The sequence below is a fragment of the Chaetodon auriga genome, chromosome 12 (assembly GCF_051107435.1).
Source record: "Chaetodon auriga isolate fChaAug3 chromosome 12, fChaAug3.hap1, whole genome shotgun sequence".
Taxonomy (NCBI): Eukaryota; Metazoa; Chordata; class Actinopteri; order Chaetodontiformes; family Chaetodontidae; genus Chaetodon; species Chaetodon auriga.
Genome location: NC_135085.1, coordinates 14,929,855 through 14,956,253, shown reverse-complemented (window position 1 = coordinate 14,956,253; position 26,399 = coordinate 14,929,855). Strand labels below are relative to the sequence as shown.

Sequence of the window (26,399 nt, the reverse complement as noted above, 5' to 3'; positions counted from 1 at the left end):
TGGAGGGACATCTCATCTGGTGACTGTGGAGGCCACCTGAGTGCACTGAACTCGTGTCCAAGAAACCGGTCTGAGATGATCTGAGCTTTGTGGCGTGTTATCCTGCTGTCTCAACAGAAAGCGAGACTCGTCAGACAAGGCAACATTTTTCCAGCCTCCAATTGTCCAATTTTGGCGAGCCCGTGACAACTGTAGCCCCGGTTTCCTGCTCTTAAGCTGACAGAAGCGGCAGCTGGTGTGGTCTTCTGCTGCTGGAGCCCATCTGCTTCAAGGTTAGACGTGTTGCGCGTTTAGAGATGCTCTTCTGCATGTCTTTGTTTTGACGAGTGGTTGAGTTACTGTTGCCTTTCTACCAGCTCGAACCACTGTGGCTGCTCCCTTGACCTCTGCCGTCAACAAGGCATTTTTGCCCAGAGAAACAAAAAACCATGATACATTCAAAGTCAGCGGCTGATTAGATATTTGCATTCATGAGCGGTTGAACAGCTGCCCCCAGTACCATGGTCAGTAAGTGTGTGTCCACATATCTGCGAGGCCTATCTCTTGTATATTTAATGCCAACAGCTAAAAAGTTACAAACACAGCATTCAAGTACATTCAGTGTCCATTTATTTTTCTGCAGCCAGAAAAATAGAAAAAGTAAAACAAAGAACATTCATACTGCTGAAGTGTAGTTTCTCATGCTTGCACATTTACAGTACATGTTGATCTGATACAAAGTCTCTTTGAACCGGACATATTGCAATATATTTACAAAAATAACATTAAAACCGCGGTCTCTTTAAACATGTTGACACATTCATAAAAATAAAGCTTTATGTGACACGTTTCCCGAAAAACGAACCTATTTACAGTCAAAGATGGAGATGAGTCCTGTCGAGCTACAGCTGAGATCACCGAGTTCATTTGTGTGTTTGTGAGTGTCTGAAGCGTGAAAACGACTAAAAATAAATGCCAAAAAAAAAAAAAAAAAAAGCTTATTAAACATCTAAAAAGACATGTTTCGGTCTTGTAATGTGATTACAAAAAATAATCCTCGTAATGACTCTGAATCACGACTGAAGCACTCGCTCGCAGTTCTTGCCCCGACAGATTTCTTCTCATGTACAGCTGCATTCGACTCTTGACTCTCTGCACGTTTTTGTGCTAAAATGATTCCGATTTTATTCCATTTATGATTCAAATGTAATGTATTGAAGAGAATTTCTCAACACTAAAATGAAAGAAAAAGCAACCGAATAAAAGGAAGCCGTTTCTCGAATTAGAATCAGAAGGTAGAATTTGCACATTCATATGCAAAAAAATAATAATAATAATCAAAATAATTGCACTCGTTTGACAATAAAAAGTCAAAGGACACAAATCCTGTCAGTTTTAACTGACCAGGACGGGCAAACAAAAGGCACAAATAAAGATTGGGCGTCAACGTTGGCACTAGCAAACAGCTTTCATAATGTCAAAGAACGGCCACATTGTGGGTGAAGTGTAGATCTGCTACCAAACAATAAGTTGCATCTGTGGATATTCACCTTTCTGCGACGAATACTGAGGAGAATGCAGGTTTCCCTTGATGTAATGACATTCAGTATGCGACTAAAATCGACAGATGACAGCAGCACGATGATAACTACACAACCCAAAACACCGAAGCCCTAAATCACTCATCGACTCTCCCACCTTTTCCCGGCTGGTGACCATGATGCATCTCTGTATGTGTGTGTGTGTGTGTGTGTGTGTGTGTGTGTGTGTGTCAGCGTGTATAAATACAATACACTGTGTGTGTTTATCTGATCAGTGTTCAAACAAACAAACAAACAAAAAGAAAAGAAATTCAGAAAAATCAATCCTCAGTGCAGGAACTCCACTTCATTCAGCTGTCTAGCTCTTTGGTTTCTAAGCCTCTATAGTGCACCAGTTGCAGGCGTCTCTGGGACCTTCAGACTGACTGTCAGCCTCACGCTCCCTACCTCAACCTTCAAACTTATTTACTTCCACCACGTCTTCCTCCTCCTCCTCACTCGGCCAGGTTCTCCTCCTTACAGGCGTCTGCGGAGGAGAAGAAAGAACACAAGTTAGGCGGCGACAGGGAGGCGATGCGTAAATAAGCCCGCCGTAGCACAGGCAGGATTAGTGCTGTTTAACCCAAATCTTGTTTAAATGTTTTCATCCATTTTCATCATTAATAATCATGCACAACACAACCTGCTGCAGGATCTCACAAGGAAAAAAAAAAAACACCACGATAAATCTCTAGTTACACATATTTTCAGATGTTTTATGAAAACATGTTCACATATCAATGTTTCCAGCAAGTTTTAATGACTTTATTTCCACACTTCTGTGAGGATGCAGCATAAATAAAGTCAATACAAGCAGGAGTAAGCATAATTCTGCTGCTTTTTATCCGCACAACATGTCAACATGTCTGTCTAAACTGAGCTTCCCGATTTCAAAAACATGATCAATCATTCTTTTTGAAGCCCTGAATCACTGCCCCATCGGACTCTGTTCAAACCCAGTGAGAAGCTGCAGCAGACGGGTCAGTTTCACAAAACCGAGGCTGCGTTATGCGCAAATATAAACGATGACATAAACATTTCAATTAAGCCTGGGTTGAAAAACAGTGAGCCTGAACCTAAACGCGTGTGCACGGCGTTTTCCTTCACAGCACGCTGCTGATCTGCAGCCTGAACACACAGCAAAACACTCAAACACTGAAATCACTAAAATTATGCAGACATCTGTTACTTGTTTTCAAGCGTATCAATACAAAACATGTTCACATCAAAGTAAAGCTTGCTACTGGCAAAATGCAGCTACATCTACTAAAAGCCAAACATAAGTGAGCAGAATTTCTAATACGTCGAGCCTCTGGACAGGACAGGTTATGTCTTAGTTTACTAAACTAAAATCTGGGATTCAAACCACTTATTTCAGTCAGAAATGTGTTTTTCTTCTTGTTCCTACGGTTGAATGTTTGAGCTTCACTGTCTAGAGAGAACTTCACGTATGCCTTCGTGCCTGTGTGGAGGAGATCTGTAACTTTGTTGACATTTTGCATTTCGTTTGTTTATTTCACAAAGCCCTATTCCAACGGTGAACCGCAGGCTTTAAATATAGTAACAACGGCCTCGTGTTGTGTAATGGACAGAGTTTGAGTAACGCCTCATCCCACCGCACTGACAGCTTTAGGGTTCAAAGCGAAAACAAACCAAACACAGCCAAATGAGACCTTTTCATGCTCGCTGTAGTTTACACTCTGATATTTATCTAAGTCAGAAATGCATGAAGGAAGAGTTTGATATGAGGATCGGCACAGGCCTGAAGCTCGTCTTGATTCAACACATTTACCTCATTTCGACACAACGTCTGTTCTCAGATCAGTTTGACCTCGGCTCGTGTTGTTGAGCTCGGCTTTCGAAGCATCAATGCTGCCTGACACGTGTCAGCATCCATCGCCTTACATCCACTAAACTTCAAAGCTGTTGGAGGGTTTTTGGAATTTCAGTCTCATTCCCAACAAATCGCACCACGTCTTGTGCTTTTCTCTCAATTAGGGGATGTGGTGCAAACCCAAATATGTTCAACAAATTAACATGTGTAGGTAAACGAACCACATTTTCACCGCTGGGCAACAGAGGTGCTGGCCAGCTTGAATTCCCTCAATCTTGCAACTATGAACGTATCAAATACAAACACAATTTGCAACTACCCGACAGGTGCATATCAATACATTTCAATGCAAAGTGAGAGCAGACTTGGAATGTGTCTCCAGAGGACGACACCCTCTACATCCTGACACAACACTGCTGCACACGGCAGGACAAACAGGCACCATGCCACCTTACAGCCAGCTACAGGCGACAACCATCCAGGAGTAAAGTCGGTGTGTTTCCTACCCGGGACAGGGTTAGAGGGCAGGTTGGGGAGAGAGCTCAGAGTCCGGGACAGAGGGTGAGTTGAGGCTAGCAATGCTGAGCTTCTATACCTGCAGGGCTGAGCACCAGAGCCTGGAGGATGTCCGACAGGGAGACGATGCCCTCAATGCTGGAGCGCTCATCCACCACGACCAGCCGATGCACCTGGCAGAAACATAACATCGCAGATGAACCTGAAATCATTACTGGGTCAATAAATAGATGTACACATCTTTGTGTTGTAAAAAGTCTCACTTCTGCTTTTACTATTCTGTCCACAATGGTCTCCATTGTTTCCATTTTGTGGCACTTCATGACTCCTTCGAAGTACTGAGAGCGATGTTTCAGAGCCTGCGTCACGGTGTTGTCCAGGTTGTTGTACGTCTTCTCAGCGGCCAAGTTCTGCACACAAACATGAAAACATATAAAGTGAGACAGCAAATCACAGAGCAGTTCATTCTCTAATATTTGGCATTTTGTCCATTCAAAAACAGAAATCATACAAATTTCTACTCACAATCACGTCAAACTTGGAGTAAATATCCACCACTTTGCCTGTAAGAGAACATAAAGATCTCCAGTGAGAAAGCAGGTTAATTTCTCATTATTATACATCGTCTGCACCTCAGTTCGTGATCTTACCAGACTCATCCACCACAGGCAGGGCAGACACTCGTCTCTCCACAAAGATGTTGAGTGCTTTGATGATGGGCGTGTCCGGGTGGATGAAAGCAATGTCGTGGTACGTACCAATGCCCAGCTCCCCGAGAGTCTGCTTCATGAAAGCTGGCTTTGGCATTTCACACATCTGGCGAACACAAATACACACACAATGAGACAGATTCCTCACTTAATTCGTTAATGTCACATTTTAATTAATTCCGGCGTTGACCACTAGGGGGCAGCAGACAAGTGAAAGTAAGACAGGCTCTCAGCTTGATCATCATCATCCATCATATAGATTAAAATGCTCTTCAAGCTCAACACCCATTCACAGACAGACTGACGGTGATCGTGTTGGACTCACAAAAAGCTGGAGGAACTTGAGGATCCTCTTGTGTGTGAGAATATAAAGTGCATTCCCCGTGACAGGGTCGATGACAGGCAGGCGGTGAATTTTGTTTTTGATGAGGGTGTACACTGCATCAAACAGGCTGCAACACAACAAACACAATGATTGCTTACAAGAAGCACAACAAACCCTGCTCGCTCTCTCTCTCTCTCTCTCTCTCTCTCTCTCACACACACACACACACACACACACACACACACACAGATGAAATGTGTAAAAACAGACAGATCCATTATTTATTGTCAGGTAACGCACCTTGCATCAGGCGATATGTTGACCAGAGGTTTGAATGTAGCTTGCAGGTAAACTTCTGTGTGGAGAGAAATAAACATTCTAAGTGTTTTTTTATCCTTTTGATAAAACAGTCCATCATGCATGCTACACAAACACGACAGCATGATCACGACACTAACCTCTCCACGTCTCAAGCTTATGTTCCTCTAATTCATAAATTTGCACCTGAAATACAACAAGAAATAGACATTAAAGAGAAAAACATTAAAAAACCTCAGTGAAAGAAGTAAATCTCATGCAAACATTAACTGGCAAGTGGACCTACCATCGGTGACTTATAGTATCTGTGTAGTATGATGATGAAATCTGTGATTGTCAGCATTCCTGCAATGGAAACGGCATTAAAACACATGAGAATCAGCACAACACACAGCGCCGTGGCTGCAGGCATTGTGCAATTAGGTCGAAGAGACGGCGCTTACAAGGGCGTGGCCCAAACAACACATCACTGACACCCCCCCCTTTATCCTCATGCGGACTTGACATTCATTATTCATCACAGGCTAATTTGCAATAAACTCAACAACAAAGCCAATTCACCGCTGCTTTGGCTTTTGATACAATCTTACTAAGAGACTTTTTTTTTTTTTTTAGAGTACACAATTTGTTCTCAAACTCTCTCTGAACACTGGTCAATACAGAGGAGCCATTGCTATGCTTAATGGTTTATGACAGCTCTAATGACTTCTGCTCAATATAGCATCGTGCTCCACGAGCCATGACCATCAACATTAAACACAGTTTCCTCTGTGTTCATTCGGCAATGATGCAATAGCACAGCAGGCGCATTTTCCAACTCTGTTCAGAGGAATTAACTACAAATATGTAGACTGCACACTGAAGTCTTACTGAGATACTAGAGTCAAATCTACAGAGCAAGTAAGACGAATACAGGCCTCTAAACAGCTTTTCTCTTGCAAATGTTCCATTTAATGGAAAAGCTCTGTCTCTTCTTTGGAAATGGCATTTGGCTGAAAGCTTGGCAATTAAATCTGAAATGTGCAAAGTGTGTGGAAGCCTTTTTTAAACCTTATTTGGACCAAATACTTGTAAGGATTTCTAATTTAATAATGTGTTTATACATCAAACTCAATGTAAAACTAACTTAACCTGGACCTGAACAGCAACAAATATCAGAAACCAACCTAGAAAATGTCTTTAAAATACAGAAACTACACTTCCTATACATATTAAAGAAATTATATTAGTCCGTGATAAGAGAATAAAGGTCATAAAGTCAGTTTTGTGACAGGTTTTGGAGTTCTTACCCACAAAGCTTTGCTTCTCTGTGTCCCATAGTGGAGCAGCTCGCACACCGTTGGCGACCAAAGCAAAAAACGCTTTCTTAACCTGTCAAGCAACAGTTGAAATGAAAACTCCAAATCAGATTATACAACAACATTATACACAATAATTGACTTCTCTGGAGCTGAATCACTTATTCTATTAGCTGATGGATGGAAAACTAATCAGCAACAATTCTGATAATTAATCCAATCAGTTGTTCTATTAAGCAAAGACGATAAAGCCTCTCTGGTCCAAGCCTGAAGATTTGCTCTCTGAACTTCAATTCTTCTCTTGACATTTCACAGGCTAATCGATAGAGTGAAAGAAGAAAAATCACCAAGTTAATGTGTAATCGGATGTAATCCTTGGTTCCTTTATCCTCATCTGACTTTTGGTTTTGTCACATTCTCACGAGCGGAGGAGCCACTTGTGATGCATTTTGTGAAGCACACTCTGAACTGTGGATGGCTTTGCGCTGGTTTTAGTATTTCTGTGTCTTTTAGATAAGAAATCTTAACTCGGAGCTTCTGTGGATTTAGTGGTTGAAGATCTACACATCAAAGAAGGTCGGACCTCCGCAGGATTACTGTTTAACAGCCTGATGACAATCCCACTAACCGCAGGGCTATTGAACATTAACTTCTCCTCAAGACAAGCAACCTCGATACCATATAAAGATTAATCTGCAGGAACAGTACTAACTTGGAGCGCCGTGTCGAACACAACCAGCTTGGAACTTGTGGGGACGATGTCGTAGCACTTGTGGGATTTCATAAAGCGCATGTAAATATCACTCTCAGGTTCAGCAGCTGTAAGAAGTAAAAAGCAGGAAAGTACTTTTAGAGGAAGGAGAAATCTCACAGGGAATATATAATGAGAGCCTGGAAACAAAACACACTCTGAGAGCCTAAACAACCATTATGGGTCTGGACCACTTACTGCCACTTTACTGCTCCATCTTACTGATAATTAAGCTCTACTTTAAGCACCCACAAGCAAAGAAACAGTGGAAAAACACAGACAAAGAAGTCCTGTAGGAACATGATGATTACAGTCATTTTTTTCCCACGCATGGTGCTGAAACACTGAGCAGACTAACCTGTTAGTTTAATGACAAAATGAAATTCAGAGTTATTTGTTTATCATGAAGCAAACTGTAAGATTTAAATACTCCAAGGGGTCTGGGTACTTTTGATGACCATTTGTTATGACTTTTGAGAAATATTTTCAAAACTGAATGATGCTTTAATTACCGTAAGAAAAGACAGGAGGCGTGCTGAAGATCTCTTTTAAAGGTGCAATATGTATGTTCATTATACTTTTTGCTGCAGCTATCTTTGGCTGTAGCAACCAGCTGCTGTTGGCTGGTTAGCTCAGTTAGCCCTGCAGCTAACTGAGGCTGCCTCAAAGCCTGAGCTCAGCAGGCTCCCAGTGAACACGGCCGCATCAGGACCGAACGCAGCCTGTGAGACTGACGGACGGCAGTTTGACAACAGGGAAAAGAGTGCGAAAGTGATTTACAGCAGCTCTGACCAGGACTCCACCAAGCCATGGCAGGCGGGAAGAGGAGAGGCGTGAGGCGGGAGAGGAGCGAGGAGCGAGGAGGTCGGGACCAAACCATAGTCGCCGATTGTTGAGACAGTCGAAAGTGAAACCAAGACAGTTTTGGTGGGTTTTGCTTTGTTTCTGTTGAGTATGAATAAAAGCTAAGACATTTGGTGGGTTTGGGTTTACTGTGTTTATTTAATAGGCTAAACAAGATCAGAGAGCTTGTGAAATGTAGGAACTTTGCTGATAGCAAACATCTCCCCGCTGAAACTATGACAATCAGACTTTATGTATCAGATCTGATGATAAGGCCGAGGGCTAGCTGGTTAGCATGTCGACTTTAGTAGATATCTCTGCAATACAGGTCTTTGACAAAACATCAAAACTGTTCTGGCTCTACACACTGTGGATATGTACAGCTAATTTTGGATGTTTTAAACAAAAACTATCACACACATATTACAAATTGCACCTTTAAATGGAAGCAGCCTCTCCAGCATTTCACAGGCATCTGCCATCCTTTCATCAAGCCTTGAATTCTCTTAAAAAGAAAAAAAAACTAAAAAAAAAATCCGACTGAGACATTTAGATTTATGATGGTGACAAACCGGTCAAGTCAGCCTCCTAATGGGAATCCCTCAAATTTCTTTCACAGTTCAGATGTGATGGATCTGTGTGGAGAGGACTGAGCAGACGCTGCATGCGGCGCACTGCGAACACATCTTTAAAAACACATTTATCTCCGGTACTTGAAGACACTCTGACTATCCCTCTGCCTAGAAACAACAGTCACACCTGTGATATCCTGATGTTGTGGAGTCACCTTTACATCGCATTACTAATTGCGCTGAAGGTAGTAAACACTTACCATCATCATCTAGTTCAAGTTTCTCCAGCATGCCTTCGAATAAACCGTAGACCTGTGAGAGGGGAAAATGCAGAAGTTTGCGGTGAAGGTGCGCAGCAAATCCTCCAAACAACACACGGCAGAGCACGACAAAACTTTGCTGGAAATTATGAGTGAGCAGCAGGGTGAAGCGACTTCTCCCCAGCGGCCCCAGCGGACGGCGAGCACGGTGCGCAAAACACCAAAACACGGGGGAAAAAAAAAAACGTCGTGCGCCACCGGCGTTTTACCGATTAAACAAAGCTCCTCCGGCTCCGCTAAATATACACAGGTAGTGTGACAAAAACCTTGTGCCGTGGAGCTGAAACTTCAGTGGCTCAGTATTATTAGACTACACACACCCCTTAAAACTCGGAGTGGAACAGTCCTGATCCATTTGCTGCAGTGGGGGGACCAATGCCGACACGCTGCCTAAACAGCCACTACACAGGCGCGCGAGACCTAATCCCCTCCACAAAAAAATCGGCCGAATTCATTGTTACAGTCACAATGTGCCAAACAACACTCACCACGGGACAAGTCTCTCACATGAAGAGTGGAGAAAAACCAGGAAGCTCCACGCGCTGTGGACACACCCCTCCATGCGGAGCAACCTGGCTGCTTCACCATATTAGGAAATCCCTTACGTTGCTTAGCAGCAAGAAGCTGGGGATGCCTTGTCACATCCTCAGAGTTAATTTCTTCTGACAAAACAAGCCACAAGGCTGATCTCGACAAAAACGACTCTTAGGAGCATTGACAGTGGCGGCAACATGGTGCAAATGACATGCAAATTGTGCGGTTTGCATCTCGCGCACAACGCAGGCCAGGCCCCAGCGTGAAATATGCTGTGTCATGCTGAGAGATCTGTCGATACATGATTTCTCTTGGTCCCTAATTTGCAAGTATGTGCACAACGAGCCACAGCTGCAGTATGAGACAGCCTGCATACCTGCTCTGGGATGCTAAACAGTCCCCAGTGTCGCCCTGCAACGGTGACACAGCGCTTCTCTCGCCAAAAACTACTCCTGCACTTTCATAAATCTTGTCCTGCTGCATCACAAAGCGAGCACGCAGCCTGCATGCTGTATTACAGTAAACTCCCGGGACGGAGACATACGCAAATCCATTAAACTGATTGCTTTCGAAACTGCATTTGGCAAAAAAAGTTAACAACAGCATCATTCGGATTATTCGGTGAGCTTCCCTTATGTATGATGGAGGAAAGCACAGAGGGGCTTAAAGGCACTGACTCATCGCTCTTCAGCCACAGTCATGAGTCCTTGGGTGTTAATATCAAGAGTATACAGTGTTGGTGATGAAATATTGATCTACCCTCTCTGGCTAGGATCCACAATAACTCACAGCAGACACATCGAGGCAGACCTTCAGATAATTATTCATTAAACAGGCACAAAAAGTAATTCTTCAGTAACTGTAGGAAATCTGAAACCACGCCTTAGTCGGGCTGGAGAATCCTAAATAAAACACCACTATGAAAACCCCCGTGACAAAACCCCGAATTCCCTCTCAGCTGTTATTGCAGTAGCAGTCAATTGTGCACCCGCTTAGCCCGACAGCCAACGCTGTTTGAGATACCGCCTCGATGCCGAGATAATATTTACACCCTCTGTTCTGCCACTGTTGCTCAGAGCAAGCAGTGCAAACACACACAGCATGCTCAAGTATCAGAGCTTGAATTGAAGAGATTTGCATCATCCCTGCTTTCTGTTCACCGCTGTCCAAGTAAACCCTTATGACGCTGAGTGAAGCAGCACATGACTCATGGACAAAACGCCACTGTTGTGTAGCCACAAAGGAAATATAGTTATTAGTTTCAGCATCTTGTGACAAGTATGTTCAAAAAATATGAATTGGCATTATAAATGTTGAGTTAGTGGAGAGATAAAGCACTTTACATGCAAATTTAGTTGCATACTCGGTCTTACTTTTGAGACAAAGCAATAAATATTTCACCTATCTTAGGAATTCACACACATATGCCATTCCTGAGCAGGAGGGCAGTTCAGTCATTACATGTGAACTTACACCACTCTCCCCTGAAGCTAGAAACAGGAGAGCTGACCTTTACACTGGTTTTGTACCCGTGATGTAAAAATCTCTCTGCTCCATAAACAACAAAGGGTCCACTGACTTTGTGGAGTCATTAGATGCCTAGTGGACGCACAAAATTTCATTTGATTTAACGTTCAGAGATCACAAGTAGTGACTGAACTGTCCCAAGGCAAGCAAGTGATACGGAGTTTTAAAATAGATGACATTCAGCTTTAAATGGCTTCTTAAAATGAGCAACATCTCTGCAGTGCGACTCACTTGTTGTGAGGTAGAGTAAGATGGCACGGGGTTCGAGGAAGGGATCGGGGGTTTCGCAGAGGGAAAGCTGAGGCGCTGCCCTGTGTCTGGAGGCGTGGAGAGGGAGCGGGATCGGGAGCTCGCCTCCAGGCGTTCGGGGCTGGGCCTGCTCGGAGGGGCCTCCTGGGTGAACAGGGGTTGGCTGGATGACTGGGTTGGGGTCGTGGGTGGTGTGGAGAGTCCCGAGGCTGCAAAGAGATAAAAAAGATCCACAATAGACTTATCTCAACAGCTTATCTTTTGTTTCTCTCGATGTCAATCTTTAGCGCATTCTGAGTGACACAGTGCAAACTGACATCGCTGACAGGCTTACTGTAGCTGGCAAAGGCGGAGGTGTTGCAATCGCGACTGCTGCAGACACCATCAACGCTGTCACATGCTATAACACAGAAGGAATGCATATCTGATCCATCAGGGACTGAGAGGACTAGCTACCGAGGAACAACAAAGATACACAGAGATAAAGCCTCTGCCCAGCCGCTGACAGTCGGGGATGCACTTGGTGAACCACCATCACAAAGACAGCCACAGAACTAAATTCTATTAACCTAAATAACAATAAGCAGCATGCATTAAAAAAACTTATAAAAAATTAAAAATTTAAAAACACAAAGCAACTTAAAAATGTAAAAGGACCAGCTCGTACCTGCCTCAAAAATCACCATCACATTGGAACTAAAATGTGACTTTGTTGTAGACGAAAAGTGCAAAAAACCTCTCCTTTAAAGGTAGTAGCTCCCACACAGGTGTTTTCACTTAATTTGCCTGATTGGCTCTCGTCTAAGGGCTGTGCAGGGATGTAATTACTGTATAGCTGCCTCCCCACCTTCGACTTTAATTAGGCAGAAATGAAAACACCTGCATGGGCGTCCACTGGCGTGCCTCGTTATCGTACCCTTGCTTTGTCTCTCGGTTTCTTGTTTAAAAGTTTGTTTTCGGCCACACTTTAAATTAGGGACACTCCTCAGTTCAGGAAGAGGTGGCTTGAATCCTGTGAGGAGATCACAGAGCTGAGCAGTGAGAGCGGCCTGTGACATATCCAGTGTTTACGGTGACAAACCGGCTGCATGTCTTTACATAAACATGAGGATGATAAAGAAATTGTAAAGGCAAACTTGAGTATCCCTAGAAAGCATAATGAAGTACAAATATAAGATTGCATATTTAACGGTGGTTATTTTATTTTACACGTTTAATGTACATGCAATTATCCCATTTTAAATTGCTTTAAAAAATGTATTAATCCATTGATTATATTCGACTGCTAACTCTACACTGTAATTATTCCTGTGACATATTCCTCAATAATATCACAGTAAACTGACAGCTGTTGATCTGCACGACACGGTGTTAATCAAAAATCCCTTAATAGCACTCAACTCATCTAAATGAATGCTCTACAAGTGATCAATACTGGATCAATACTGGAAAAAGAAAATGCAAATTGTCTCTTCCCTGTTCCTGGCGTCGCTTCACAATAACTAGGCCGATTACAACTTAAGCAGCCGCATTAAACTTATGTCCAGCGTAACAGTCAGCTGTCTGTGACGCAGCTCTTCCTGCAGCAGTGTCCGGTTAAAAGGTGTCAGTCACATGACAGCCCCTCACATGCTCTTTCGCATCAGGCACCACAGTCTTCCACAGGGTGACATGCGACACTCGTGCTGCCTCGCTCCACCCCGCTGACATATTTCCGAGGCCAGACAAAGAGCGCCATGGGTGATGTGGACCAAATGGTGCACATCACAAGGACTGCACCATGAGACGTCCAGTTCACTTTAGTCATGTCCAAAAAGCCGAAGCCAAGAGTACGTAAATGTCACATGAGGACTCACCCGCCGGATTGAAAATACAAGATTCAGTTTCAGCAAATCGTCCCACTTGACTGAGTCATATGAAACAACCTGTGATCATTAAGTAATTTGACCATCTGACTGAGAAATAGTGTCGTCATTCAAAGAAAACAAGTTGTCCGTACTCCTAAATAAAGCAGGACAGAAGTATCCATATCCTGATCAGTATGGGACCTTAACTCATTTCCTGTGATGAACTTTTTCCGCAATCAAAACATCTTGAAACGGAGAACTAAAGAATCTAGTTTGGAGACATTTTTCATAAATGCAGGCCCGGTGCGTTCAGCGAACAGGTCTGTCCGAGTGCACTCCACACTATCTCTTGCCATTTAGCTGGCATGCACAGGCCCTCTTTGGCGTGCCCTGCTTCCGCTGTGCAGCCTTCTTATTTTAGCCACGCTGTTGTGGCACATTCCACAGGAGGAGATAACAGCGGGGCTGGAAGCCCTCTCTGCAGCCTGGTTAATAGGGGGCAGCTAGACACCACCCAGGAAACAGGAAAAGCTGTTGATGTTCATACTCCAGTTCTTCCAACTTTATACACCCAGACAAAAAAACGCAGCACTCTGAAAAATATTTTGGAGAGAAGCTACCAAAGAACATACCACATACTGATGGACACAGCTCTGTGTGGGGAGACGAAAGCAGCCTCGATTTGTTAGGTTAAACTGTCCTTCGTCTGACACTCTAAAGAGTAAATATCTATTTCCATATCACTTCATGACGCCACTATTTGGACTAGAGATTAAACAATTAGTCAAATTAATCAATTAGCTGATAGAAATTAATCTGCAGCTCTTGAGTACAGAAACAGCCTTGGTCAAGGTTATTAATGACTTAATAATCAATGGCGAGTTTGGTAGAGTTTCTGTATAAGTGCAGCATTTTGACAATGTCTTTAAAATTGTCTCTGGAAACCTCGATGTCTTCCCGGATGCTGATCTCACTTTCCAGAGCCACATTACCAGCACAGGGAAAAGTGGACTTTCAGTTGTCTGATTTGCCCATCTTTGTATAATTTTTACTTCTGTTATTGATTTTAACTCTCTTGTCTTATCATTGACTGTTGGTCTTAATTACCATTTCTATTCAATCTTATCCCATTCTTACTTTTTAATGTGCAGCTTTTGCTTGGAATGAAATGTGATGTATAAATAAAGTTTTGCTTACTTTTGATAATTTATTTCTAAATAATTCACTAAGTAAAATGGCAAATATTCTCTGGTTCCACGTTCTCAATTTTGAGGATTTACTGCTTTTTTGGCTCATGTGAAAGTAAAGTGAAGGGTTTTCAACTGCTGGTTCAGACAAAACAACCAATTTAAAGACTTTGGGATTTAGGAAACTCTGATGGGCATTTTCACTATTTTTCTGACTTTTTAATTTACATTTTACATGAGTTTCAGTCATTCTTCATGCAAAAATAAATAGATAATGCTAAACATTCTCTGGTACGGTTTTCTCAAATGAAAGGATTTCCTAATTTCCTCTGATTTGTATCAAATTAAAACTGAATATCTTTGGGTTTGGGAATAGACTAAACAATGAAAAAATTATTGCCACATTGTTCAATAATGGAAATAAACATTAGCTGATGCGCTATTTGAATCCTTGAATAAAAATTGAGACGTGGGCAGTGATGAAAGAGGCGTAGAGGCTACTCCGACGGAACTAATCACACTGGGATGTCCTATTACAATTCACGGCAAGTTGTGTTAATGCAACACCCATAAAAGCAGATCCCCTCAGACAGGGTGCCCCCTGGGGAGTCCACAGGGGTGTTTTGAGTCCAGTGGGGCTACGGTGACACTGGGAGCAACATGAGCCTCATTGGTTGACGTCAGAGCAGAAGTGAAGCTGCTACAGGCCCAATGGATGCGCTGCTGCAGTTGTCTCTGGCCAGTCGCGTAGCACAATGAATCATAACTCTGAGCGGTTATGTTTGTGTAGGTGCACTGGTCAGAACCGGTACGAGCACTGCGAAGCAATAGGTGATATGACAGTCAGTGACTCCAGTTGGCAATAACGACTTTGCTAGGCACACTTGAATAGAGGAGCTCTGTAACAAAGGACTGACTGTTCAACGCTTCAGTTATGGCACGTTCACTGACTCATATAGGTGTGCAAACTGCATCATGGCAAAACATTCAAATGAGCAGTCACTATTCAAACTGACACTGCAAAGAATTTCTCAAGCAGATTCCAGCTTCTTAAAATGGTGCAGTGAGAGAGAGACAGATGCACCTCCATAGTGTAGAGAGGCTCTGGATCAAAGGACGTGTGGTTTAGGCTGAGGTGTCACCACCTCGTACACTGTCTTTACGATGAGCTCTACATCTTATACAGCCACATGTGGACGTACATCATCATGACAAGTCTCTGTTCCTCTCATCTACTCCACCGAGGTCAGACTGGCTCTAAATCAGGAACTGTAAAATCTGTGATAAAGTGCCACTTGAACACCACACAGTGCGCCCCAGTGCTTCACTCATGAGGGATTATGCGCTAACTCTTTACTATAACTGCATTAAATTTGAATGGTGATCTGTGCTATTCGTTTGGCATCCATCTTTTCTGTCACCGTTCATGGCCTACTTCCTGTTCTGAAAAACTGATGGCATATTATGCACAGAGATGCTGTCCCCACACATAAGGAAAAGACAGAAAAAATCCACCTTAGCATGCCCTGACTATCCCCACTTCAGCTGAAAATGCTTCCTGTCAATTTAAATAAAGATTTCAAAATGGAGCAGCTATTCTGAAATGACTCCCTGAGGATATGGGACAGAAATAATGACATTGAACTGACAACCGTGTCAGATAGAGTCACTCTAAATTACTTTAACATAAAGACACAATAACAACAAAATAAGAATAATTTTCACTTATGTTTTCCTTTTGATTGCAACGCTGCATTAACAAGACCACCGTCACAAATAACAACACTTAAAACAACACATTCAAAGTACTGGAGGCATATCAATAAAGCACAATGCATAAAGCGTTACGTGCAATAATTCAGATGCATCTATATGAATTTGGGCCAAGTGCTGACTAACCTCTGGCCCCAGGTCAGCCCCTCACAGAGAGCTTTGCCACTCTGGCCTGTGTCCTGTCACTTTGTGCAGATGCACTGCATGCATTTGTGAAACCAGAGACCAGCCGTGTAACCAGTACCTAAACTATAAGGGGCACCTCAGGCCACAACGAACCAAAATCAGCAGTACATATATATATATAGGTTAAGAACAGATTTCTACTAAACAAAAATAGATGCTCTGCTGGTGGCTTTTTGCTATATAGAAAATAACTCACATGTGACGATTACTGGAGTTTAGAATAAATTACTCTGAAGCCTTTAAAATTTAATGTCCTTAAAACGTCGTACTGGCATGTGACTGCATTCACTAGACGAACGTAATAGATTGCTGGACTACTGGACACCGCAGGAAAATAGAAAAAGGAGTCGGTGGTGAAGAGTACAGCACATTACCAGACAGACACGATGCCTCGGACTGATGCCTCCCTCCTAGCCCATCCTGCTCCTTCCGTTTCTTGCTCCTCCTCAGGCTGCCAAACCTCTTCATGGAGCGCAGTGGGTTGTGGGTTCAAAACTAAATTTGACCATGACCATCCGCATCACGATAGGGGTGTAGAGATGTCTTAAAACTGTCCCAAGTGAGGGTTACTCCATTTGCTAGATGAAGACAGTTGCACAGAAATGAAGTTGAAAAGTATATCCAACTGATGCCGGTCGACAGATCTAGAGAACGGTTTGTCTTTGAAGCTGTTTAGTCCATGTTTAGGAGAAAGACGGTCCTTCAAATCAAAGGATGAAGAATACAGATTAATGGTCTTCTTGCGACTTCAGCAGGAGAAAAACTTATTTCTGCTATTCCCTGAAACTGAATTTTACTTTCTAGGAGCCAGCGGTACTAGTTACAACCAGAAAATGAAAACCGTAGCAAGGCTAAGATTGTATGTCCAGGCCAAAAAAAGAAGAAATCCTTCAGGACCACAGAGCGCAGAGTCAGCAGCAGGAAGCAGTGTGAGCTCATACATTTGATGCGTATGAAAGCGGTATTCCACACAGCTTCAGCTGAGAAATGTCCCCCCTCGCGAGTGATGCAAACAACTGGGACCGGAGCGACTTTTCTCCCCTCTGCGCCGATGTCAGTGCTGTAAATTGTCAGGTGCAGCTGTGGGTGGCGTCTCTTTAATATAGCATGCATGTCAGCAGCCTGTAAAAGGAGGCCAGTCTCTGAAGAATACAGCAGCGATTGGCTCAGGCTGCATGTCGCCCCCCCCTCCTCTGGCTTCCACTGCCCTCCCTCTTCCCGCAGAGTAAAGTCAGCACAGGCACATCTGTCTCACTCTGTCTTCACACAATAACATAACATTCAGCATCAAACAATATCAAGCTTTCATTTCTAATTCCTCTGAGTTTGCAGCTCAGCTTTAAAGGGGACTTACAAATAAAGACAGAAAGACTGAGGTTTTGAGCTGGCAGCCCTGCAGCTCTGTCATTTGTACAGTCAGCTGTCTATAACTTTTGGGGGCCTGACCTTTAAGAGCGCTGAGGCCAGCCCCCGTCAGATGACAGCAGGGGGACATCCCATGTTCTGTCAGCTGATCAGAAAGCCTCCATTCAATACCACCAGCCTCCCCTACCCTTAACAGATGGCCCACTCAGTATTTGCTGCTCACATTAGCCACAGCATGTCCAGTACAGATCTCAATTAACATGTTATGCAAGTGTTCCACTCCGCTCAGTGGGCCAATGGTCAATGTGAGTGAGGGGTTGAAACATCAGTGATGAAATCAGCCACCTGAAATATCCCATGATGCTCGCTGTGACAAAATATTCATTATCCATCTCAAACGAACTCACTTCACTTTGTATTGGAGGTTGCTAAGTTTCAGATCCATGAGGATTTTAAATGTTTATGTGCACATCTGCGTGTTCATGGTGTTATGTTTGTTAAGCTCTTCCCTAGCTTAGCTTCCCTACTCAAAGTAAAATCATTCTGCCCTTGTAAGGCCTGCGTTTTTGTGAATTTGGAAAGTCAAAACTGCCCGCTTCCTTTATTTACTGACAACATACAGCACACAGTAGCAACAGAGAGAGTGAGAGAAGGGGGTGGGTAGGTGGGGGGGGGGGGGGGGGGGGGGGGGGGACTCTGCATGGTTGTATGAGGAGCTCCTGCGAGTCTGGTCACTTCCAGATAAGGGTATGAAAGTGCTGCAGTTCCCTTCAGCAGCGGGAGACTGACAATGTCCAGGCGAGGGCAAAACACATATTTAAAGTGGACGGGACTGAGAATTCATTCTGATCATATTTGTAGCAAATATGGATTAAAAATGCACGTGAGAACGCACAGAAAAATGAATATTATGCAAGTGATGCAAAATCTGATGTTCAGGAACACAAAAAAATCTGAAAGATACCTCTATGTTTAATAAAATGGTAAAATATCCTGTTAAGAAAAATACATGGGTTATAAAATTGACAGTTTCTTTAACACTAGTGTGAGAGCTAAATCAAGACAGGCCTATGCCTTCAGCACACCCTTGTGGCGAAAGTTGGGTGTCTACAAAAACATCCCACTAATAAAAACAGAGACGATGGTGAGCCCACTCCATCGCTGTATGATATCCACTTCTCAGCATATTTTGCTGATATTATCATTGGGACCCGATCGTTTAAAGCCACATCATTAGTCAGAAAATGAACCAAGACGTTGTAAAGTCTCAAACCACATCAGACTCTAGACGTCCCGAGCGGCTGGCACGAGAAGGCTGCAGCAGTTGGTGGGTTTTAGTTTGGTTACCATCAATAACAACATCCAGAGGAAACGGAGCATGCTGACTCTTGAGGTCTGGCCCTAGCACAAGTATTCCACCAGCCACTGCCAAAGTGACCCTCAGCGAGGAAACAGAAGAATGGGTACATGTACGAGCCAAAAACACATGACTCATCTTTGTGCCGTTTGATGCTGCTTCCAGCAGGGCTGTTTCCGTGTAAAACAGGCTGGTTTTCGTTATGTAATAATCAACCGCCCAAATACATGGAGACATGAGAGCTGAAAATCTGCCCAGGTCTGTTCTTTATAAAACAAGGCCTTGTTCTGACTAGCCTGTCTCATTTCCATTGCTTTGTGCAGTTTTACCATTACGTAATTACTGATTTTTATTTTTGACATGGAGAATGTACTATGATTGGACTTCCACCTGTGGGATGCCAAACCTGTAACTTAACCTGATAAACTGCCTTTGAAATGCACTTCTCGATGCAAGGTATTTGGAGCTGAAAATAAATAAATAAATAAATAGCCATTTTCTTTTCTTAGAAAAAGTTGCTGCCATCAATAAGAGGATGGCTGATAATGAAAGAACATCTAGTTGTAATAAAGTGATGACCCATCTGTCTGACGAGGCTCCAGACCACGTTGTCCTGCCGGAGGTCATCTAAGCTTCTACTTCCTCCAACTCCCATGTGTATAAGCTTAGAAAATGCTGCTCGACATGTTTTCATGTCACAAGCAAAAATACCTGAACTCACGAACTCGATCAGATAGATTCCTGTATGTGGCTTTACCTCTAACATGCAGCAGGAAACCCACATAATCTCTCAGATAACATAGTTTCATCTATTGTGTCTCACTTCCTTTAAAAAATCTCTAGATCTGCTTCTGCACGAAATGACAGCAGCATATTGCTGTACTTCACAAAGTTCCTTAGTTGAAGCCATGACAGTTGCTCTTTCAGTTTCCACCAACAACAAGTTGCGTGCTCGTCGTGAATGCGCAGTCAGTGCAGTGTTAGCTTTTCGACTCACCTCTCCTGGTCCTGGAGAAGAGCTTGATGCTTGTAGGTGAGGAGTTGGATGAGGAGCGGAAGATACCACTGAAGCTTAGGCGATGGGGGGACTTGGGTGGGGAGTTCTGATGGGAGGGATATGGGAAGATAGTTTTGGGTGAACCTGAGCTGGTCTTCGATTGCACGGGAGCAGACTGAGGACATGGGGGCAGAAGGGCGCTGGCTGGGCTCCTCGCTCCTTTGGTGGGGCTCGCCGAGCGGATGCAGCGCTCTCCCTGAGAGACAATAAGGAGGCAGTTTTATTTCCCTGCAGTTTTTAAGTGTGTGGTTTAATGCTCAGTGTGTACCCACAGTGTTATGTGAGACAGTGAGAGGTTGCAGGGCTATGCTGTGCACAAAACAAGATCCAAACCAAAGGCCGCACTGACGGAGCAAATTTAGAGAAGAGATTTATTGTGAAATGACAGTCGCTGATTGCACTTTTTGTGGGAGTTTGTTTTTTTGGTTACTTCTTCTTTGTTCACACATGAAATGCGGCTTTGTGTGGTCAGCCAACTCTTAATGGCATCTCATAAAAAAGCAGTATAAGAATGTGAGTATCATGTGCAAAGTGCAAAAAAGCAAATGCTCTTTCGGGATCTAGTTGTTAAACAAGGTAAGGCGATGAACGTTACTGAAAACCAACAGGGTCATATAATATAATAAAGAACATTGTGTTCAAACCAATTAAATCGGAGGCAGAACACCTCATTTTTGTACAAGGCTTACAGTAATTACAGCTGAGCACCAAACAATATTCACAACTTTGCAGTTCAATCACTATGTTTTGAAACAATTTTATGAAAAATTGCACAAATCCTGTCTTTCTCCATTTCCCCCTAAGACGTAATGTCATGCTGCACAGTGTGCTCACAGTGCATCGTGCTTAACGGCCTCACCCTCGAAGTACCATCAGGTTCACCATCAGACAATCAGCACTTCTCTAGGTTAAACAACAGTGACAACATTTTTCATTTTGACTTTCTGTGTTTTTAAGCCTGCCTTTGCAAGGTCAATAACATGTAAACAGACTGAGAAATCCCTCTCTATTCGCTGTGCAGATACCAAAACAAAACATGAGAGACGACAGCCAATCTAGCTGGAGACAGAGAGAGCCTCCTCCCACCACTGACTGCTGCCTGCTCTGGATGTGCCAACAACAAATCTTTTAACCATTTGTGGACTCTGATACAGTGGAGCATTAGGATACGCAGGGGTCTCCAGCCCGGAGCTTGTGTTTACAGAAAACAGCGAAATGTTACAGGAGTGTTTTGGTAACATTGTTCGTAGACAAAAGCCTGCATAATGACCAGTCTCAACAAAAACAGATGAACTGCAGGATGATATGAAGCACACGAGGATCCACTGCTGCACTATGGGAAAGAAAATGCACCGATAATAACAGCAGAGGCTAAATGGTTGAATTTGTAATAATTCAAATCAAGAAGGGAAGAACTGTTTTGTCCGGTCTCCTCAACGAGGCTTCAGGGTGGTATTTGCGAAAGGCTGGCCCTTTTCCATACGCACATTTTTGTGTCAACCAATCCGGTGACAGATCGGATGGAGCGAGAGCACACACACCCATCCTTTCTGTTTGCCAACAACTCTCACTCCGTCGTTGTGCAAGAGCTTGTTAAGGCAAGTGAACAGCTATCAGGGTTTTGTCTGGATATAAAATCAGCTCTTTCGAAACACAACAGAATGCAGATTTGTTTTGTTAGCATTGCACAAATATCGCTGATGTCAAAGCGAAATATGTATTCTGATGAGCATGAGGCGATGATCAGCGATTTCTCTATTCAAATCAATCAGAGCAGACAGTAGAAGAGACTGCTCTCTTTTAGAAAAATCAATTTCCTGTATGCGATCCTGCTATGGCTGGACACAGTGGGCGTAATGTTACTGTAAGCCAGTGAGGGTTGGCAGAATAAGAGAGACGGCCTTGTGTAATATTTTGCTCTCCCAAATCCTTGTCTAAATGTGTTCAAAGCCAAACAAACAAGAGCCACTGAGACAAGACAAATCATGCGCTGGAAAAAAAAAAAGCAAGCTTGAGAAAACAAACAATTGGCAAGTAAATGGCAAAATCATGACACAAAAAAATAATCAGATGAAAATAATTTCTGTACCGTCTGAGTGCCACGTTTGGCTGAGCCGCTCGTCTCCACTTGTGGGGAGGTAAAGGTAAAGTCCTGCACATAAAAGAGGTCTGAGAGTCAAGGATAAAGCTAACCTCCAGGAAACAGAGCAGAAAAACAAAATGACATGTCACAGCAGGTAAGAAGAATGCCTCCTTAGCCACTACATACTGCTGTAGCCACTGGAAACACAAAACGGACATCGACGTCCTTCTTCACCGCTTTGAGCTTAAGTAAAAATATTCAACGCCACCTTTTTAGGCATTTGGCATGTCACTCAGAAAGAAGAAAAACATGTTTCACATTCACTGAATCCCAAACAAGCAAATACAACACACTCCTCCGTATCAAGGGTTGGGCTTTACATTCCACTCCTGACGGACGGTGCTTAGCATGCTGCGGCAGAAAGTCAGTTCAATTTAACAGACAGAAATAGGTGAGCGTGCACGCCGATATCTTTTATGCAGCTGTATTAGTGCTTCCTCTGTGCTGAAGTCGGGGGAGTTCATTTAGGGGTGGAAAGCTCCAGTATTCAGCGCTAGTGCTGGCCACAGAAACAGTGCAGTATTCGCAAGCTCGCTTCCTATTGGGAAGCGGTTTTTCCAATCTGCACAGCTGAAAACTCAAATAACACCTTCTACTACATTTTTATTAGGTTGTTTTCCAATAAAGATGCAAGAAATATACATATATTGTACAAATGACTGACTATTTCGCAAAAATCTCAAACTGCAAACACAGATTGTTTCCAGTCCAGTTAGGAATAAGATGGGGAAGCACACAGTAACGCGGCTGTTGGCCCATGTTACACGACAAAACAAAACAAATGAGTGGTCCCCAAAGTGTCCGGGACGTGTTTTGACATTGAATAACAGAAGGTTCAAAAAAGCTTTAAAGGCCACAGTAATGTCATTCATTCTACAATGCAGGCCTGCAAAGCGAATGAAAAAACAATCCCACACATTAAGGTTGGTGCATAGAGGAAACTGTGTACCAGGATGGGCTAGTGACATGAAGCTAAATAAACAAAGGCCCTGAGTATACTCAGCATAATAAATCATCACTTGCTGGTTGGGAGCAGTTGGTTCCTCTGTGTCTGTGTGTGTTTGCTTTGCTTGATACAACTTGTTTTTCTTCACTGTACTTAAAATGCATAAGCTGTATTAGTTTAGTTGACAAATCAATCGGTTGATTAATGGAGCAACCAAGTCAATCAGCATCCATTTCTCTTATGATTTGCTCTTTTCTCTGTTTCATTCCATTATCATCTGAATATCTGTGATGTTTGGACAAAGCAACACATCTGAGCAGCTCATTTTCTGACAGACTATATGTCAATCGCTTAATCTAGAACACAATCCATAGGTTAACCGATAGTGAAATAGTCTTTAATTGCAGTCCTATGTTAACGTCAGATGTTAAAGCAGGGGAGTTGTCAGCAGTGACATCACATTAAAGGGTTACTGCTGGACGCACTGATGAAAATGATCGAGGAAGTCTAAAATATATTTCCAACAGCGCAAACAAACTAATGGTTACAGCGAACATTAGATCCACTTAAAATGGAATTGAAATAAAATAAAATCCACAGATTTAGGGGCAGTTATCAGACTGACAAACTGAGAAGCCGTAATCCAGAGACAGCTGTCAATCACGCACGTTCTTCTACATCGCGTGCCAAGTGCAGGCGGAGATGCAAGCAAAATGGCTAATAACGGCTAAAAGTTCAAGTCCTGGTTGCATGAACAGTTCAACTACAGCCCCGTTTTTGTTTTTTAAACAGTCGCAGTAAGAAGCCAAATTAGCTGATACTTCACCGACTCACTGGCATGTTAATCCGCAGGCTTCTCCTCTTCTTTGGCATTTTCTTTGAGCTCTCCTTGCTCGACTCCATCACCGTGCTTCCCATTTTTCTAGCTTCGAACGAGCAAAACAACAACAACAACAACAACAGCAACAACAAAAAGTGTACTCGTTAACTAGCTGCTGTATCGCGACTGCAGACCATCAACAACCGCCTCCACCTTCTGCTCAGCTGCCCACAGTGACTACTACGACAACACCGAGGCGCTGCCCCATCCACCAGGAAGTAGGCTTGGCCGTGGGGAGGCAGGGCTGCACGCATCTTCAGATCAACGCTGACCGTTCGCAGGTGTTACACGGTTTGTCCCCCCCCGAGAAACGAGCGTCCCCTGCCGAGTCATCGGCTCGCTCTGACGCCTGACAAATATTAACAGCATCATTCCGTCGTTTTTGGAGCTCTGGTAAAAACAACGCTGTTTTTATTTATTTTATTTATATCTTTTTTTTTTTCTTTTTTTTTTTTTAAATCACACACAGTCCTACAATCTGCTTATCGTTTCTTTAAAATGGGAGGCGATCATAACCACAAGTTTATTTGTTCTACCAGGAAGTAGGGCTGCATATTTGCCATGGTTTACTTGTCATTTCTTAGGCGCATTTCATTTCCGTCCTCAAACCATTTCCTTGTACGTTGGCGAAGTGAGGAAAGGCAAAAGCGGAGGACGCACAGCCGGGAAAACACGTTCCTGACGGGGAACCTAATTTCGACACACCAGCAAGTGTCACATGTGCACAGATGCCTCACCAACAGATGTCAGCACGACTCAGATTTTAACTGGTTTGATGGACAAGAATGTAAACAAATCGACAAACAACATGATCATAAGAATAAAAATAATAGCAGTAGTAATAGTAGTAGCTCGTGATGATAAGCAAGATGACAAATATAAAATGACAAATGCTGGCACTAAACATACTCAATTAAGAATATCACATTAAATACAGGGTCATCATATACTTACTTCTACCTGATACGCTTCTACGAATGGACTCCAAATGTACAGTTTACAGTATCTTGAAATCAGATGTAAAATCCAGTGGTAGCCAGTGCTCGGACACTAAAATGTGGCTCATGTTACCGGTTTGTTTAACTTTCGCAATATAATGATTATCAGAAAGAATGTATCTTGGGCAAAGTTCTCAGTTGGTGGAAACATGATTGACAAAGTTATGTATGTTTTTATTTTTATTTTATTTTATTTTTCTTTAATCAAAATTACAATCAAAAGTTACTTCAACATTGTTACAGTAGCTGAGAGTGTGGTGAGCCAAAATCACCTATATGTTACTTTTTTACACAAGGGCCCAAATGAGATGACTTGATTCGTTCATATTGAGGAGGCTGAGGACGGCCGTTTTTATGATGCAGCTACACAATTCTGACAAAATGTGAGCTCTGTTAGGGTTAATGTTGTATATGGCAATGACACGAAAGGAAAGATGTTACCAAAGGCCAGCAACAAAAGAGGACCCAAAACAGAACCTTGAGGAACTCCACAGTTTCCCTCAGAGGGGGAGGAGGTGAAAATATCTGAGACACTGTCACAAGTAGTTATTCTTTTTGAAAATCCACTCCAGGAGCTGCTGTGGCTCACTGAGTAATGAGCAGTTTAAAGCGCAGCCTAAGACTGTCATGCTTTTGACTGGTGAAATATCTTCCTCTCGCACCTTTGGCTGCAGTGTAATGCTTTTGCATTATGTCCTCAAGGTGTAGCTGGTTAACATAAAGTTTAGCATGTTACCATGCATAAACCCAGTTTGCACCTGTGGCACAAATGAGCTGCAGGTCCACTGTACATGTGGCCTGTCACTCTCAAGTACTAACGATTAAGTACAGTGCACACTATGTGTTGATTGAATCACCCAGTCTTCGTCCAAAAACTGCACAGTACTAATATACTAAAATGTTATCTACCATCAGGCATGCTGTATGTCAAGTAGGTGGTAATTTAATTAAACACTCATATTACTATGCACCATGTAAGCACGTCCTTAACTGAAATAGGAAGAGGAGCTAAAGAGAAATCCTCTAATCCTTGCTCAAAGCGCATGCAAGATGTTTATAAATTTTCTGTCTTATCGTAGCAGTATCAGAGGTATCTAGAGGCAGCAGCAGTATTTTTAGTCAGTCAAACCTGCAGTGAGACTCCCAGGAGTGTTTGTGGGAGGCTTGATCAACATCCAGGCCTCGCACACACAGCAGATTAAATTCAGTAGAATCATATCAAAAATGATCATATATCTTTGTACCTACGGGTCGGGACCCTCCACAGGGTCTCAGGATGGTTGGAGAGATATGAAAGATTAAAG

At 43.0% G+C, this 26,399-nt stretch overlaps 1 protein-coding gene across 2 annotated transcripts; it reads right to left on the bottom strand.

Annotated features, from left to right (window-relative positions):
• Positions 1 to 586: 586 nt before the first annotated feature.
• Positions 587 to 24,492, bottom strand: LOC143329561 (5'-AMP-activated protein kinase subunit gamma-1-like). Of its 2 annotated transcripts, XM_076745529.1 has the most exons (16): positions 24,052 to 24,492; positions 22,218 to 22,280; positions 20,069 to 20,324; positions 11,339 to 11,565; positions 8,987 to 9,038; positions 7,273 to 7,379; positions 6,552 to 6,633; positions 5,549 to 5,607; positions 5,403 to 5,448; positions 5,245 to 5,299; positions 4,945 to 5,071; positions 4,560 to 4,725; positions 4,435 to 4,472; positions 4,173 to 4,319; positions 3,989 to 4,082; positions 587 to 2,046 (listed from the first exon to the last, which is right to left on the bottom strand). In XM_076745529.1, exons 1-16 carry the CDS (start codon positions 24,133 to 24,135, stop codon positions 2,015 to 2,017), a joined length of 1,635 nt encoding a protein of 544 aa, XP_076601644.1. In that variant the 5' UTR covers positions 24,136 to 24,492; the 3' UTR covers positions 587 to 2,014. The 2 variants fall into 2 exon arrangements, with proteins under 2 accessions (XP_076601644.1, XP_076601645.1); XM_076745530.1 differs by lacking the exon at positions 22,218 to 22,280 and having other exon boundaries at positions 24,052 to 24,284.
• Between the last annotated feature and the right edge of the window lie 1,907 nt (positions 24,493 to 26,399).

Coding starts and splice junctions, on each gene's coding strand:
- LOC143329561 (XM_076745529.1), bottom strand. CDS start 24,135: ATGGGAAGCACGGTGATGGAGTCGAGCAAGGAGAGCTCAAAGAAAATG. Junction 20,325..22,217: donor CCAAACGTGGCACTCAGACG/GTACAGAAATTA, acceptor ATTGTCTCTCAG/GGAGAGCGCTGCATCCGCTC. Junction 5,072..5,244: donor AACATATCGCCTGATGCAAG/GTGCGTTACCTG, acceptor GTTGTGTTGCAG/CCTGTTTGATGCAGTGTACA.